Source organism: Vipera berus, assembly GCF_964194415.1.
Source record: "Vipera berus genome assembly, chromosome: 6".
Taxonomy (NCBI): domain Eukaryota; kingdom Metazoa; phylum Chordata; class Lepidosauria; order Squamata; family Viperidae; genus Vipera; species Vipera berus.
Window position 1 is genome coordinate 60,036,683 of NC_138208.1, and position 18,533 is coordinate 60,055,215.

General features: G+C 43.2%; 1 protein-coding gene and 1 long non-coding RNA gene across 4 annotated transcripts in view; one reads left to right on the plus strand and one right to left on the minus strand.

The window, feature by feature from the left end:
* LOC308669648 (putative RNA-binding protein Luc7-like 2) overlaps positions 1-18,533 on the plus strand; it is a 56,542-nt gene that overhangs the window by 3,563 nt on the left and 34,446 nt on the right. For 2 of the 3 annotated variants that reach the window (XM_081330477.1, XM_081330476.1), the window contains exon 1: positions 14,181-14,550. The exons of the other annotated variant lie outside the window; for it this stretch is intronic. Coding sequence is in view for 1 of the 2 variants with exons in the window: in XM_081330476.1 (XP_081186602.1) it covers positions 14,490-14,550 (61 nt within the window). In the remaining variant the exon portion in view is untranslated. Of the gene's footprint in view, positions 1-14,180; positions 14,551-18,533 lie in introns of those variants that run through there. 3 annotated transcript variants of the gene reach the window in all.
* LOC308669644 lies at positions 4,669-12,148 on the minus strand. Its single transcript, XR_014026812.1, has 2 exons — positions 11,394-12,148; positions 4,669-9,496 (listed from the first exon to the last, which is right to left on the minus strand). It is a non-coding gene; the product is annotated as an uncharacterized lncRNA (long non-coding RNA).

Sequence of the window (18,533 nt, forward strand, 5' to 3'; positions counted from 1 at the left end):
CCTTGTTCAGAGTGACTCGCTCCCTACTGAACCAAGAGGTGAGGGAGGAACCCTTACAGGGTCGAGCCGAGGAATTCGGTCAATATCTGTTGGATAAAATCGCTCGGATTCGAACCGGCCTGGACTCCAACTGGGCAGAGTCGGAGGAACAGGACATGGGCAGTCTTGTCGACATAATCTGGGAGGAATTTGATCCTGTGACTCCAAAGGAAGTGGACAGGATTATGAGGAGGTTGAGCGCCTCCACATGCTTGCTGGACCCGTGCCCTTCCTGGCTGGCTTATGCAGCTCGAGAGGGGACACGAGGCTGGTTTCAGGCGGTCATCTCTGCTTCTCTGAGTGAGGGTCACTTCCCCACCTCCTTGAAGGAGGCGGTGGTGAGACCTCTCCTCAAGAAGCCCACCTTGGACCCAACCTCATTGAATAACTTTCGTCCAGTCTCCAACCTTCGCTTCCTTGCGAAGGTTGTTGAGAGTGTGGTGGCGCATCAACTTCCTCAGGTCCTGGATGAAGCGGTTTATCTAGACCCGTGCCAATCGGGCTTCAGGCCGGGCTACAGCACGGAGACGGCATTGGTCGCTCTGATGAATGATCTCTGGAAGGCCCGGGACAGGGGCCATTCCTCTGTCCTAGTCTTATTAGACCTTTCGGCGGCTTTCGATACCATCGACCATGGTATCTTGCTGCGGCGCCTCAGGGGACTGGGAGTGGGAGGCACGGTTCTGCGGTGGTTCTCCTCCTTTCTCCTGGGTCGCTCGCAGTCGGTGCTGGCAGGAGGACAGAGGTCGACTCCGAGGCCTCTCGTTTGCGGAGTCCCTCAGGGGTCGGTTCTCTCGCCTCTCCTGTTCAACATCTACATGAAACCGCTGGGTGAGATCATTCGTGGTTTTGGAGTAGGGTACCATCAGTATGCTGATGACACCCAGCTTTTCATCTCAACTCCAAACAGCATCAGTGATGCCCTCGACGTGATGTCCCGTTGCCTGAAAGCGGTCTGGGAAAGGATGGGGAGGAACAGGCTTCAACTCAACCCGGACAAGATTGAATGGCTGTACATACCGGCAAACCAGGATACTCAGAACATCCCATCCCTTAACATCGGGGATGAGTTATTACCCCCTGTTGATAAGGCCCGCAACCTGGGTGTCCTCCTAGACTCACAGCTATCCTTGGAAGATCACATAGGAGCTGTGACCAGGGGGGCCTTCTCCCGGGTTCGACTGGTGCGCCAACTACGACCTTATCTGGACCTGGATGCCTTACGTACAGTCACCCATGCACTTGTGACCTCTCGCCTTGACTACTGTAACACTCTCTACATGGGGCTGCCCTTGAGAGCCACTCGGAAGCTTCAACTGGTGCAGAGTGCAGCTGCACGGACACTTTTGGGAGCCTCCCGATACTCCCATATCACACCTCTCCTCCGTGAGCTGCACTGGCTTCCGGTTGCCTTCCGAGTGAAATTCAAGGTGCTAACAATGACATACAAAGCCCTACATGGCATGGGTTCGGACTACCTACGGGAGCACCTTCTGCCAACGTCAACACCCCTCCGTCCTGTGCGCTCCCACAGAGAGGGCCTCCTCAGGGTGCCACCGCTCAAGGAATGTCGGCTGGTGGCCCCCAGGGGGAGGGCATTCTCAGTGGGTGCGCCAACCCTCTGGAACTGCTTGCCTACCGAAATCCGGATGGCCCCCGACCTCCGCACCTTCCGGCGCGACTTAAAAACTTACCTGTTCCAGCAATCCGGCCTGGCCTGATAGCTCTTGGGGTCTCAGATGTTTTTAATATTGTTTTTTACTATTGTTCAACTGTATACCTACCTTACTCTGTACACCGCCCCGAGTCCCTCGGGAGAAGGGCGGTATATAAAAATAAATAAATAAATAAATAAATAAATAAATAAATAAATAAATAAATAAATAAATAAATAATGCAGGCACAGTTGCTTTTAGATACTGGTAATTCTTGTGTATGCAAAATGAAGAAAACAATGATTTAGTCAGAGGATGATTTAGTACTGTGGAAGTGACGTACACTGGCATAGTAATAATAATAACATTGGAAAGGATCTTGGAGTTCATCTAGTCCAGGGCTTTTCAACCTTTTCACCGATTGTACCACTTTTAGGATATGGCAATATTCGAGTACCACCAGTAACATAGCAAGGTGTCAAAAACCTGATGATCAAAAGAAAAAAATGGAAAAAAGTGATAAAGTACAGGTAGTCCTTGACTTACAACAGTTTGCTTAGTGACTGTTCAAAGTTACAATGGCACTGGAAAAAAGTGATTTATGACCATTTTTCACACTTATGACTGTTGCAGCATCCCCAGGGTCTTGTGATTTACATTCAGATGCTTGGCAACCGATTCATATTTATGATGGTCACAGTGTCTCAGGGTTGTGTGATCCCCTTTTGCAACCTTCTGACAAGCAAAGTCAGCGGGGAAATCAGATTCACTTAACAACCATGTTACTAATTTAACAACTGCAGTGATTCACTTAACAACTGTGGCAAGAAAAGTCATAAAATGAGGCAAAACTCTTAACAAATTTCTCTCCCCCTTTTATATCCTCTCTTCTCTCCTTTTATATCCTTTCTCTCCCCTTCTTTTATATCCTCTCTTCTTTCCCAATCTTTTACATCGTCATCTCTTCCCTTCTTTTATAGCCTCTCCTCTCTCCACCCCCCTTTCTCTTCCATGCACCTCCTTTGAACTGGGGCATTTCCAACTAAGTTGCCTTTCCAAGCAAGTTCCCTCCCTCCCTCCTTCCCTGACTTTTCCTCCCTTCCTCCCTTTTTTTAAAAAATTGCCAGAGGCTCTGGTCAGAGGTGGCAACAGGCAGGCAGTGGTGGACAAAGAATTCCCCTTCCCCCTGTCATAGCTTCTGCGTGGCTCAGCTCAGCTCACCTCTCTCAGACCCACGCACATGTTTGTGTGTGCACAAGCGCATGCAGGGTATGTGTGTTGCTCACCCCTTGCAGCCCTGCGCCCTCAACCTTCTGTGATGGCAGGCTGCAAAGTAATGAAAGCTGTTTTTTGGAGTTCTTGTTTCTTCTTCAAGTTCAAGGTTCAAGGTGTTAGTGATGACTTACAAAGCTCTTCATGGCATGGGTCCGGATTACGTACGGCAACACCTGCGGCCGGCGTCAACTTCCCTCCGTCCAGTGCGCTCCCACAGAGAGGGCCTCCTCAGGGTGCCTCCGATCAAAGAATGCCGATTGGTGGCCCCCAGGGGGAGAGCGTTCTCTGTGGGCGCGCCAGACCTATGGAACCGCTTACCGGTCGAGCTCCGGATGGCCCCCGACCTTCGCTCCTTCCGGCGCGATCTCAAAACCTTCTTTTTTGAACAAGCTGGCCTGGTCTGACGGGATGGGGTTGGGTTTTTTATAATTAGTTTTAATTTTTAATATGTATTAATTATTACGGGCATAGTTGTTTAATCACTTTTTAATTTTTGTATTCTGTTTTTTTATTATGTATTTGGGAGAAGGGCGGTATACAAATCAAATTATTAAATTAAATTAAATTAAATTCTTCTCAATGTGCCGCTAATTGCATCACGGCCTGCACCAGTCCCAATGAAAGGGAAGCCTGGTGGCTTAGAGGTAAGGTCAGAGAGCAGGCGTGGTGCTGATCCACCAGTGGGGGCCATCAAAGCTGGAACGCGCTCAGCCTTAGATCCACAGGGAGCCCTGGAGCCAGCGAGCCCCCCTCCCATCTCTGCCCCGCCCTTGGGGTGCACGGAGAAGGCAGAAAGCACGTGAGTGCTGGTGTCCTGGGGAAAGGGAAGTGCTTCTCCTACCTTTTTCCTTTCTCAGTGGGACAGTCAGCAGCAATGTTTGGCACTGGGCCCCTCCTCTTCGCATGCCCAGGGAGCAGGGCGGGGCAGCCCCTTGCTGGCCCTTTCCCGCCAAAGCCACCTCATTTTATATCCTCTCCTTTCCCAGAAACGCCAATCAGGTGGAGCCCAGAACTGATCCTGGCACCTCTGCAGAACCCCGACAGCCCTGAAGCTCCAGCTATCTCTTCCTTGGGCTTCTGTGGCACTGCTGCCGCTTCAACTCATTCCTCTCTGCCCCGCTACCACTTCGCGTACCACCTGCCAAGTGGCAAACTACCACTGGTGGTACGCGTAACACTGGTTGAAAAGTCCTGATCTAGTCCAACCCCCTGCTCAGGCAGGAAGTGAAAATATCTTTTGAGCTGCAGAGCTCGTAAAGCAAAAAATTATGTTGACCTTAGCCTCAATTGAAATATGCAAGTTCACTTAGGTGTGGATAAAGTTCTCTGTGTCTACCAAAATATGTATGAAGATTTAAAGAAAAACAGTTTGGTTTACATTACTAAAATAGTTTTAACAAACAATAAAGATGTTTTGTTAGTGTAAGTTTTAGAAATGATATTTAGAATTCTTGGTTTTTATTTTGCTTTCTATAATTGTTCTGTAACTTTGCTATCCTTACATTTAAATGCTAGTTTTATCCATTATTATAACATCTAATTAATATAAAATGAATTGTTGAAAGACACATCTTCATCAGGGTCCAGTCTAAGCTGAGAATAAACAAAATGGAGACTGCTTTCGAAAGAAGGTTCTTGTTTATTTAGTTGCCAGAAACTTCAGTGACACTGTTGCAGAATTAAGACTCAGACCTCGGAATCAAAAGAAGTTTGTTTTATTTTGCGCGCAAAAGGTTCAGATTAGAAAGCAAAGGCAATGTCTGAACAACTTTCCAGGAAACAAGCAGGTACATTTATAGTCTTCAAAAGTCACAGAACACGGAAATGTAAATTGTTAATTCTGATTGGTTACATGAATTACAGGCCCCCTTCTAGCTCATTTCTAGCCCCCCCTTTGCATTGCTAAATTGTTTTGCAAACCTGTCTCTTTGCTAGCATCTAGGTTTCCTGTACCATGTATGTGGTTAGCTACAAGTGAGACATATGTGGTTAGCTGCAACTGAACTGTGTGCTAGCTTATTAGATGTGACCCACAGGTGAACTTGTGGTTTGACATTTTCCATTTCCTTGTTCTTCTTCTTCTAACTAATACACGCATTATTCTCTATGCCTCACTGTTGTGTCCTACCTCACATTTATGACATACAGCATCCATATGTATTATTTATATTTTTCCTTATGGCCTGCCTCATTCCCCCCTGTTGAGACTCAATTTCCATTTGGACAAGGAGTCTCACCTTCCATGATATTCCTTTATTTCGGCAAGCAATTCCAGTTTCCCCAGCAAGCAAAGATCAAAACCATTGTATATTAGGATAGGTGAACAGTATAACAGACCAACACTTTGAACTGACACTTATCAAGATAGAGATAGATAGCGACAAGCAAAGAGAGAAAGAAGTATTCCATGAGTTAGACTTCATCCTCTTCAGGCACTCTCTCTAAGCCCCACGGTCCAAACCGCACATATATTCCACCATCCAGATCCCTTCTTTCCCTTGGAATCCCAGGTGTGTATCCATTTTCCAAAGATCCCTCGAGCATAATCAATTCCTTTTCGATCCTTATCTCTTTCATTGATCTCACAGCCAATTGCCTCATTAAGGGAATTACACACGGGATGAAGGCTAACCCCGCTACTCCACGGAGCAATAGGAACAGCACTTGCTTGACCCATGCGGTTCCTGGTAACCATGAGAACCATTGGTCAGTTCCCTGGAGTCTCTGGCTAATCCTGGACGCTCTATCTTGCAGATCCTTTGCCACTTCTCTGACCATTCCTGATTTATTCATGTAAAAGCAGCATTCTTCTCCTAAAAAGAGACACAAGCCACCTTTTTCAGCTGTCAGGAGGTCTAGGGCCCGCCTGTTCTGCAAGACTACTGCTGCCAAGGAATCTATTTGGTCTTGTACTTCGACCAAGGTCCCAGCAATCTGAGTTAGCCTTGTTGAAATTCCTCAGAAAGCTGTTTAAACTGGGTTGTAGAATGGGCTAAGCCTCCCACACCTGTTCCAACTGCAGTGCCTATTCCTCAGATAGGTAACAAGGGTATCACTAGAGGTACTCTTTTTTTTGCACATGTCCTATGAGAGGAACAGGGAGGGCTTGTTCCCCATTAACAACACCCATCTTTGGGAAGAGGTGTACCAGAGTACAAGTTCCAGTCTAAGTAGTAGGCAAACATACATACACATTTTCTCCACACAAGAAAAAGACTCCATCCTCTTCCAAACACACTGCCATACTCATGGAAAAGGCATGAAATCTATGATTATACTCATTGCTCCAAACCTGGTTTTAGTCTAGGAATAACACGCTTAGGTTTAGGAGCTGGGGTTGGCCTGGGGTGCACTCCCCACTGGGAAATAAGACCAGGAGTGGGTTTGCTCCGGTCCCTCTTTGCCGAGTATCTCCAGTGGCCCCAAAGCCTGGGCTTTACTTGTCCCTTCAGGTTCTTCAACAGCCCCTGAGCCTTCCTCTAGGGTGAAAGGAACTGTCTGACCATTCTCACAACATTTGGGACTACCATCCATGGCTTTCTTACCCAATAGGCCACTTGTAAATAGTATCCATAGCCATAGGAGATTCATGGTTGACAACCTGAAATAGGTCAATGTCATTTTCTATTATTTCTATTCCACACTCACAGTCACAACAAGGGGAATAATTACAATTACAAGGTTACCACGCCCGGAGGATGGAGGGGATTAGGTGGAATTTGGGAAAGGACAGTATCAGTATTGGATGAATCACAAAGCCTAGTCTTGTTTGCTAAATTTAGTATCCACAATCCCAAGACTCCCAACAGACTCCAAAGAACCCACTCCCAGGGTGTTTCAAACATAAGTGTCCACAGAAGATACACACTTTCCTTGGTCACACTTAGTGATTTTAGGTGCAACACTTGTTACTTTGGATGTGGGGTGATTCCAGAAGAAAAGGTTTCCAATGCAGCAGGTTACAATCAAAATAATTAAGATCACTAATGCCAGACACATTACACCTATGACTATATATTGTCGGACTACCATTTCTCGAGATAGGTCCAACCTACACCACACAAACCATCCCTAACACATTAACAATTGTTTTTCTCCTTGTTTTCAGCCGTACGTAGAGGGTCAGCTTCCGGAGTGACACCAGTAGGGCCTCTTCTGCCCCGTATGTTGCCTGCCCATTGCCGGTAGGGCAGTTATAGGGGGCGCTTCTTCAAGTGTAGCACTAGAGGACGGGTCTCATCCTGCTCTGCCTCCCAACAGTCATCAGCTGCGGGCTTAACTCAAGTCCAGTGAATCCAAGACTTGGATTCTAACACTTTTACTTCTAGGGGAGAACACATGACCACAATATACGGGCCTTTCCATCTAGGTTTCAAGTTTTCCCCTTTCCAGTGTTTTACCCATACTTTGTCTCCCACTTGGATATTATGACTGGGAGTACTCAGAAATGGTGGGCTTAGGGACACACAATAGTGTTGGATTCCTTGTATTTGCTTATTTAACTCTCCCACCATTTGACTCACCCATGAAGTCCCTATTTGACTTAAGTTCCCTACATGATTTTTCAAATTAGTACTCATGAGGGGGAGGTCTTCCAAACATCATTTCATAAGGAGATAGCCTAATTCCCTTTTGAAGGGTGCATCTCACAGACCAAAGTGCTAGTGGCAATGCATCCACCCATTTAAGGCAAGTTTCAAGGCACACCTTAGTCACCTTTTCCTCTATTCTGTCTTGAGTAAAATTCTAGCCACTTCTCATGCATGCTTTGTCTTGGTAAGGAAACATTCAGGCCACCCAGTATAATTACACACCATAACTAGCATTGCTTTATATAGTCCACATTTTGGCATTTCTGTAAAATCAACAACTAAAGAATCCATGGGGTGATATCCCTTAGGCTGGCTTCCTGGCGGAAGAGTAGGTCCTTGTTTTGGATTAACCTGGGCACAGGTATTACATCTCTTGGTTGCATGGGCACACAGCAAGTGAAGGCGATTAATGTACACAATACGACGGAGGGCTTCAGTTAGTGCACTCTTCCCCATGTAAGTAGTTACCTGAGCTTCTTTTACTACTGGTCAGGTTAAATTCTCAGGGACAAAAATCCTTCCATCTGGGAGCATGTACCACTCTCCCTGTTTGTGTCCTTGCAAGTCTACACTTGCCTGTAATTCCTCAGCTTTGGAATATTTAGGGCTCAGTCCTCTTGGCATTTCTAATGCTACACAAGCTGTCATGTCAGGGTAGGGTTGGCTATCTCGAGTTGCTGATAACCTTGCTTCTTTGTCAGCTGCTGTATTTCCTCAGGCTACATCATCTTGTCCCTTTTGATGTCCTTTACAGTGCATGACGCTACTCTTTTAGGTCCCCGCACAGCTTTGATGAGTCTTTCAATCAAAAGAGGATGTTTAATTTCTCTTCCTGCTCCTGTCAAGAGTCCTCTCTCTCTATAGAGTGCAGCATGTACATGTAATGTGAGGAATGCATATTCAGAATCTGTCCAAAGTCAACAATTTATTAGCTTCCTCTATCAGGAGAGCTGTGGCTGCCAGAATTTTTAGACATTGTGGCCACCCTTTTGAAACTGCATCAAGTTGTGTTGACAAATAAGCTATGGGCTGTTGCCAACTTCCCTTTTCTTGAGTCAGGACTCCAATAGCCACATTACTCTTTGAGTCCACATACAAATTAAAAGGTTTCTCCAGATTGGGAAGTCCTGTGACAGGAGCTTGAGATAAAGCTGATTTTTAAAGTCTCAAAACAAAAGGCTCCTTTTCTCCCCCCTTTGTGGACTCATAGAGTGGTTTGACTAGCAGGGCAAAATTCAGTATGCAATGGGGCAAGGGTAGCTTCTCTGCCGGAGACGAATAGGCACTGCCAGAGGCTTCACTTGGATGACTAGTGGTGCATGCTGGGCTGCATAACCTGGAGGATTATCTTCTGCCCATACTTGGGGCACTCCAAATTCCTGCCACGTATCGGGGACTTGAACCTCTTGGGCCACCATTATTCACCACATCTCATCTGGAGGGTACTTCATTACAAGTGCCATTCTGTCTTCTTCAAATGACAATGTCTCTCCCATTTTTCATAGCAGGTCTCACCCCAGCAAAGGAATGGGATACTCAGGCATATATAAGAATTGATGTTCAATGTCCCATCCATTTAGGGAACATCTCAGGGGCTTCAAAAAAGAATGACGATTAACGGAGCCATCAACTCCTTGCACATTTATGACATCAGTAGAAAAGGGAGCCAATAACTTAGTAACTACAGATCTAGATGCCCCTGTATCTACTAGAAAGGTCACATTATTGTCCCCTATCTTCATTCGGACCAAGGGTTCAGGGGGGGGGGCTTGACTTAACTCTGGTCCCCTTCAGTTTTCAGTCCATTGTTCAGCTGCTGCCAACCCTATGGCCTCAACTTTTTCTTGAAATTGGCCTCAGCCTCTATTTTCTCTTTTTTTCTTTTCTTTTCCCCACTTCTGGGTAAAGAACCCCTTCCTGTAGCCATTCCTTTGTCTGTATTCACAAACAAATTGCTTAGTAAAGAGCAACAAAGGAATCCTCACCAAACTCTGGTTGAGTTTGTTTGCACATAAATCTTCACTCAAAACAATATACAGTAACTCATTTATAATCCCAAACTTTTTCTCAACTTCTTCGTTTTAAACAAGGGTTGAATTACAATTCCTTCAATTCTCTTAGGTATTGTTTTCTATCAGTGTGTCCCACACACAGGCATAAAAACATTAAAAAAATAAAAATAAAATGACAACAAAACGCAACTCCAGCAAAATAAATAAAATAAACAAGATTAATAAGATATTGTGAGTTACTGAAATAGTTTTGTATCAAACTGTAATATCAACTCTTCGCTCTTAATATAAATTTAGTCAAATTCCAATTTAATCAGATTCCATTCAGATGGAAACAAATTTCCATTAAGTAGGTTAAAACATTAAATTTCACATCCATCCCAGCTTCCTCAAACCAGAATTCTAAACCGAAAAAAAATAGTTAAAAAGATTAGACCCCCCTTTTCCTTTCTGTCTCTCTTGCTCTTAAAGCAACACAACCAGCAAAGGTGAGAGGACAGAAAAAGAAGAATTACAGAAAAATCTCACCACTAACAAAATAGTTTTCTCTTCTTCACATGCATTTCCATGAATTCTCTCACACATCTTCCATGAGACTTTTCATACAAACGCTTATATTGCTTTTTCATTTCACTTTTTAATAAACAAACAAAAGAAATTCTGCAGTTTACTGCTTCTTTCACAGTCTGTGGTGGGGGAGAAACTCTCTCTCACACACACACAGAGGATTATCATATCCACACATTCATTTCCATTCAAACTGCTTGCATAAACAATTTCACATACAGATATTTCATTTCATACTTTCTTCTGACAAATCAATAACTAATATAATTACAAGGAGCTGTTCAGAAGCCAATGAGCTCCCTTGTTTGTTGGTTGGTTTTTTTTTAATAAGGCCTTTTTATTAATTATTATTAGACACAACACAGACACTTAATTATTATTATTAGACACAACACAGACACACAAACACTACCTCCACACTCCTCTAACAAAAATGGACTATATACTGCCTGGGATCAATCAGGCACATAAATTTCTTTTATTAACCTATATGTTTAGTGCTTGACATAGCCAATTTTTAAAACTTCCATATTTTGAGCAAAATGCACTAGTGCTTTTAATAGGATTTCTTGGTGAGTTCCTTGGGCTCCTATCCCTTGAACTTTATTAGTGTCATTATCAACATCTGCGGGTTGAACTGGACTCACCACTGGCTGCTGGACTGGAACCACTGGTGGTGGGACTTGAGGCACAGGGTGATACACAGGGACATGGGGGAGGGGCGCATCTTCTTCATAGGGATCAGTTTTTGAAACAGGTATGGTTTCAATCTGACCCTTTTTTTTTCCTTGACATCTAGGATTTCTATTCATTCGTGCCACACAGACCCGCAGGAATTCTACTCAGCATTTGCAGAGCCATTCAGGATTCTCCTTTACTACTATTTGCCACTATTGATATTGATCTGGGTGACCATAATCTCCACTAAAACCTTTCTTGAAATTCTTCAGCATACATTGAAGAGGTGTCCGAGAGACACTTCCTCTACCACCCATTTTCTAAGACACTGCCACTGACCTGTGGTGCCGGATGTTCCAACGGTCACCAACAGGAACTGCAATGGCTTAACCACCCACACAACACTATCTCTAGGGTCACATTAGGACGCGCTGATCCTGGACCCAGGGGGGTGATCAGGCCCCCTCTTCCACTCTTAGTGGGTCTATAGCCTCTACGTTCCACAACAAGTGGGGCTATTCCATCCACTTTTTTTTTTAAACGAGTGGGACTACCCTTTTTTTCAATATACTTGCCTGCAGGCGTCTTCTCCCTCAGACGTCAAGTTCTGGTTGTGGATGACTTATTTTGATTCCGTGCGGGTTCTTGGATCGGTCGGGTGTCCACCAGGCGCCCCCACAGAGTCCTCCGCCTCCTTTCGGAGAAATCGTCCGTGCCGGCTAAAGGAAGACAGGACGACCCCGGCGGGGCCCCAGGTGGTCCGTGCCGTCCTCAGCGAAATATCGCTCCAAGTCCCATCTCTGGGTGCCAGAAAATGTTGCAGAATTAAGACTCAGACCTCGGAATCAAAAGAAGTTTGTTTTATTTTGCGCGCAAAAGGTTCAGATTAGAAAGCAAAGGCAATGTCTGAACAACTTTCCAGGAAACAAGCAGGTACATTTATAGTCTTCAAAAGTCACAGAACACGGAAATGTAAATTGTTAATTCTGATTGGTTACATGAATTACAGGCCCCCTTCTAGCTCATTTCTAGCCCCCCCTTTGCATTGCTAAATTGTTTTGCAAACCTGTCTCTTTGCTAGCATCTAGGTTTCCTGTACCATGTATGTGGTTAGCTACAAGTGAGACATATGTGGTTAGCTGCAACTGAACTGTGTGCTAGCTTATTAGATGTGACCCACAGGTGAACTTGTGGTTTGACATTTTCCATTTCCTTGTTCTTCTTCTTCTAACTAATACACGCATTATTCTCTATGCCTCACTGTTGTGTCCTACCTCACATTTATGACATACAGCATCCATATGTATTATTTATATTTTTCCTTATGGCCTGCCTCAACACAACATGTGTTTCTGGGGTGGCTGACAAAGTGGAACTGGGAGTGGTGGGGTTTTATACCTTCTTGGGGTTTTGTGTTTGGAGTTGTTCCTGTGGCATGAACTTTGACCCAAGCCTGAGTGTGCTGTTCTGGTATTCTAATGGTGGTGGGTTAATCCTATTATGTCCTAAAGGTCATGTCTTTAGATTTTGAGTTGGGGATGTAGATGTTTAGGGGTCTTTGTCTTTCTAATCCAGGGGCGTCAAACTCAATTTCATTGAGGGCCACATTAGCATTGTGGTTGCCCTCAGGGGGCCAAGTGAGTATGGCCTGGGTGGGCGTGGCCTACTGGGTGGGCATGGCTAAAGTGCGTATGGCCTACTGGGTGGGCGTGGCCAGCTCTACATCGTTCGCATCAAGGGTGCCTATGGGGGCCTGGGCAGGAGTGGGACAGATCTGAGGGTCTCTGGCAGAAGGAGGGTCTCTGGGCCAGGGCCAAGGCTGTGGGGGCCGTTCCCTCACTGTTTCCAGGATGGCTTCGTGGGCCGCATGAAACCACTTCATGGGCTGGATCCGGGCCCCGGGCCTTGTGTTTTACGTGTCTGTTCTAATCCCATCAGCTCCAAGATTCCTGGCTCCAGTCTTTTTGAAAGGATTATCAAATCTGTATTTCTACAAAGCTGGTTTTTGCTTGGCGCAGAGACTTGGGGGGGGTGTCTCTGCCTAAGATTTTCTATTATTCATTTGGGGAAATATAATATTCTGCCTTTTTTTAATATCCCCCAAAGTATTTCCTTTTCTGGGGGGGCTGACTACCCACAGAATGTTTAAATATTTTGCCTCTTCCATCAAGCTGGAATCAATTACCATATTTTCTATAGAAATATAACTTTGAATAATGTAAATTTGCATAAGCAACCATTTTGTGGGGTTCATTCATTGAGATCTACGTGTAGTAATTAATTATAGACAGTTCTGCTTCTCATTGCTCCTTTCATAATTCTTCCCAATGCCAGTGTGTGTGTTTATATATATATATATATATATATATATATATATATATATATATATATATATATATATATATATATATATATATATATATATATATATATATATATATATATATATATATATATATATATATATATATATATATATATATATATGTGTGTGTATGTATGCATGTATGCATGTATATAAATTTCCTTCTGAGCACTACCGTTAGTCCTCTACTTATGATCACAATTGAGCCAAAAAATTTTGTTGCTAAGTGAGACAATTGTTAAATGAGTTTTGCCCTATTTTGTGATTTTTCTTGCCACAGTTAAATGAATCACTGCAGTTAAGTTAGTAGCACAGTTGTTAAGTGAATCTGGCTTTCCTACTGACTTTGCTTGTGAGGTCACAAAAGATGATCACATGACCCTGAGATACTGCAATCATCATAAATATCAGTCAGTTGCCAATCATTCAGAATTTGATTACATGACCACAGGGATACTGCAATAGTTGTGTGAAAAATAGTCGTTACTTTTTTCATTGCTGTTGTAACTTTGCAGTCATTAGATGAACTGTTGTAAGTTGAGGACTATCTGTATATGCATCTGAAGTGCAGTGACCTGTGAAAGGTCATTCAATAATTATTCAATAAATCTATAGGTTTCTGTGGAGAACACAAGATTTTGGAATACCGTGCCAAAATTCCTCCCAGTTTCTGTCGAGAGACTTTTGATAGCTTTAGTAAGCGGACCAACAAATAAAGTTATTTAGGAAGTATTAACAGAATTTTTTTTACTTTCGACATAAACAAATTAAAGGCTCGTATTGTGTTATGATCCAAATGAAAAGAAATACGTCACAAAAAGAGGCCGCATAAGCCACCAATCAGCTCCTACGCGAATCTAAAGGAATAACGAATTTGTCAACCCAATCAGCAAAGGCGAAAAGCCCAAAGTTCCTGCCTGATTCAGTTTCCAGGTTAGCCAATCAGAGGGAAACTAATAGTAAGTATAGGCGGGAGACAAGCGCACGCGCACGGATGTCCGTTACTTCCAGGCAGCGCGCGTACGCCGCTGGAGGCAAGCGTGGAGAGGTCGGGCGCGCGGGGTAATCGCGGTCGTGAGGTAACGCCGGGCACGAGGCGGTTATCTGTTCCATTTCGACAAGAACGGAAGGTGCAAGCGCCATTGTAGCAGCTGCACCGAGCTCAGCGATAAAAAGGAAACCTGCTTCCGCCTTAGGACGCCTCTGAGAGAAACAACCGCAGCGTCAGGTTCGATATCTTCTAGGCCGCTGTGGGCGGGGTTTATACGGATTTGGCCGGCCCACTCGGGCCCCGCGCATTTTCAGGATGTCGGCACAGGCTCAGATGCGCGCGATGCTGGACCAACTCATGGGCACCTCCCGTGACGGTAAGAAGTGCTGCTTAATTAGTCAAGTTAGGAAAACCTTCCGGAGGCATGTCGACGAAAATCAGGCCCAGCATGATGATTGGCAGGGCTTGTGTCTCGATTATATTTTCGTCTCCATTAGGGCCGGGCCTCGGACAAGGGTGAGAGACCAGAACCCGGGTTTCGGCACTGAAGGTTTGGGTGTACGATTCGTTTCAGGAAACCGGAGAAACAGTTGTGTATTCGGAAACGGAAGGATTAATAATACCTTTGTTTCCAGAGCATAGGGTTGTAACAAGGGTAAACTCATACTATTTTTGGAAAGGGATCTGATCGTAATTAGCACCGAAATGTGAAAATGTGCCTATTCTATTGTTCTTCAGCAGATTTAGCTGATTAGAAGAAAGGAAAAGGCGCTCACCTTGTTGCTACTATTGCATACACATTTAGATACTAGAAATCTGACCCAAACCAGCATTTCAAGTTAATTCCTAGCCCTGATATTAAAATATTTCTGATGGCTTATTTTAAGCAGTGTGACTGGATACAATATATAAATAAGAAAGTAATTGGATGGATTTCTCTGATACTATTTGTACTTTGGGAGCATACAGTATTTCAGGTTTTATCATTTTTTATATTATATTTCTTGGCAAATGAATTAATATTTTTACAAGAATTTTTTGAACAGTTTACTTCAACAAACAGGTATATGTTGTGATGTTTCTGAACAGTGTTTACAACAGTGCAATAAACATTTTAGTCTCTTTGTGAACACATTTTGAAGAAATGTAGTGGGAAAAGGGGGAAAGGTTGCATAAAATGTATGTATACAAAATAAGCTTAAATTTCTTCTGTCTGATCTTAAGAAATTTCTCACATAAGAATCTGCTTACACAGATTAATGAGTTTTTCCGTAGGGAAATACAGTAATCGTTCTTTTGGAATGCATGGTAGATTGTTTTTCTATTTTGATTTACTATTACATTATAATTTATCTGTGTGATTGTGTGCACACAATTACACAGATAAAATGATTATAACTTTTGATGTAAGTAAAATACAGTGTTATTCAGCATTGTGTTTTGCTTAGAAACATTGTTTAAAAATGGTTCATGTAAGGGTGAGGTTGGCAAGATAGGAATCTGATTCATTCCCAAGAAAACTATTTTGTAAACGAGAGACAGATGGCAAAGACTTTAAAACTGTGAAATCAATAGCCATCATGCCATTGACTGAAAGAAGTGAGAAGGTGAGAACTAGGATTCAGACATTGGGACTTTACATATTTAGAAAGATAGGACTTATAGGTCAGGGCTTTTCAATCTTTTCACAGATTGTACCACTTTTAGGACATGACAATTATTCGAGTACCACCAGTGCATAGCAAGGTGTCAAAAGCTTGATTAAAAAAGGGCGGATTTTTGTTTTACTGATTAGATTGATTTGTTGTTATAGAAATGGCTAGTTTATACTATTATGGAAAAGTAAAAAGTTGAGGTTCGATGTTAATGCTTCATTCTACTACAACAGAGGAAGTCAGAAATCAATAACTTCTTTTCCCCTTCTCCCTCTCACTTTTTCCCCCTTTTTCCTCCCCCATTGTGTCCTACTATTTGCTTTTGTATTTTTGTATTTTATTCTATAATAAAATGTTACAAACCATTAAAAAAAGGAAAAAGTACTGGTTTTAATTTCTTCAGTGGCGGTTCCTTTGCTGAATCACTTTCCCTTTGCACTGACAAATGTATGATGAATTTATCCATCTTTATTAATATGCACCACTACCCTGGTGGTCAACTGGCTGGTCAGCTCTTCTTCCTCTCCCTTTCCTCACTCTTTTTCCTCCCTGCCTGCTGGACTCTCCTTCCACAGCCTCTTCTCCCTCTTTCTTTTTCCTCCCTGCCTACTGTGCTCCCCTTCCATAGCCTCTTCTCCCCTCTCTTTTCCTCCCTGCCTGCTGGATTCTCCTTTCACAGCTTGTTCTCCCTTATCTCTTTTTCCTCCCTGCCTGCTGGGTGCTCCTTCCACAGCCTCTGATCCATCCCCTTCTTTCCCTGTTTTTTCCCCCCTCCTGCCAAAACCTGCTCCTTTTATATCCTCTCTCCCCCTCCTCCTTTTCAGTGCACCTCCAGCTGACTTCTCAAAGGTGCGCTTCTCCATCTCTTTCTCTGTCCCCTTCTCTTTCCCCCTTGTCTTTTTTCTCTCTCCCTTTCCCATCAAAACCTCCTTTTATATCCTCTCCTCTCCTCCTCTTCTCTTCGATGCACCTCCAGCTATGTGCTGCTTCCGGAAATGCCAATCGGCTGGAGCCTGGAAACTCAGCAGGCCCCCTGCAACACCACATCTCTAGCTGATTCTCCCACAGGCCTGTGCGATGCTGCCGCTGTTTTAGCTCATCCCCCTGCTACACTTTTACCTTTTTTTAACAGTGCTTTTCAACCCATCGTACACGTACCACCTGTCAGGTGCCGAAATACCGCCAGTGGTACACGTACCATGGGTTGCAAAGCACTGTTCTAGGTGATGGTAGATGGAGAATTTCTAATATGCACGGCTTCCTATTTATACCCTTCGGGAATGTGGAATAATTAATTTACAGGTATGAAACCACCTCTTAATGGCTTGGAGCATTTTCTGTATTCCAACACTAATATTAAGCTACTGCTACAACTTTTCTTGTACTCCCACTAACTAGATTAGGGTGTCAGTACCTTGCTCCTGTGTTAGAACTTATTTGAAGCCAGATGGGCCATTTACCACACATACGATGAACCATGTAGTCTAACATATGTCATAGAAATTGCCCTAGCAGATGGTTCAAGGTTTGTAACTGCTGCCCTTCAACACTGAACAGCTGCTTTGCTGCCTGATACATTTGATGTGAATCTGGGCAAGTTTACTAGCTCTTGTATTTAATGTGAGCTGTATATCTCTTAAGATCTAGCAATTTTCTACTGTATAGAATCAATTTTCTTCTTGTATAGAATCAATAAGACCGATGACCAAAGGAAATGCAAAATGAGGACGCTCTCTTCTAACACAAAACAACCCAGACTTCAGAGATTATAGAACTTAGAACCAGTGCAGCTGGACCTCATCAAAAAATTACTATCTGCCAATAAAACTGCTAATATATTGAGTTCTGTGGTTATATTGTGATTATACATGAGTGTTACATTAAGACCGGAACTTCCAAAGCATCAGCCCTGTGTTATATTTAAGGTGAAGGTGTATGTTTTGGGAACATATGACCCAAACATTTTTGGGGAAATTTTGTTCCAATCTATAGGGGCTCAGAGGAATTCAGTGATGTATCATCATGAAATGTCTCCTTTTACAATGTTTTTCTTAAAATATCTGCCTCCCAATACAGTCTGCTTATTCAATACTAATAATTGATTCACATGGTACTCTTTGTTTTTGAAAGGCTGTATTTCATTTTTGAATATATATAGTTTTACTTGTCCTGTTTCCATCATCCACAGTTGGAGAAATAGAAAGGATATGTGCCATTTCAGAATAGTATGTTCATTGATATATGAACTTGCAGCAATTATTTGACATTTTACCTTTTACTGAATTACCTATTATTCATAATTTAAGGCCACATGTCATTATTTGCTACACTTGCTACTAATGTTTCCCATCCCTTCCCCCTCCCAAAGGCCCTTCATTTTCTGCAGGAAATTTAAAATGTTCAGAGCCTCCTGAAGAATTTGTTGGGTTGTCCAAGGTTTCAACAAATGACCTAACTATCATTGCCAAGAAGGTTTCCCAATCAGCTAGAAATCAGATCAGACTTTGTATCAAAAAATTTCCTATATGTGATAATCATCTGACAATTTAAAGCTGGATGCTAGATTTTACTGAGACATTTCTACTATTTTCACTTATCCACTCAGTAGCCCTTTGTTTACAGCTTACATACATTGAACACACTTCTCTCCATCTTATAGACTAGTAGAGTGAAGACTTCTAGATAGAAAGTACTTTGGACTTCA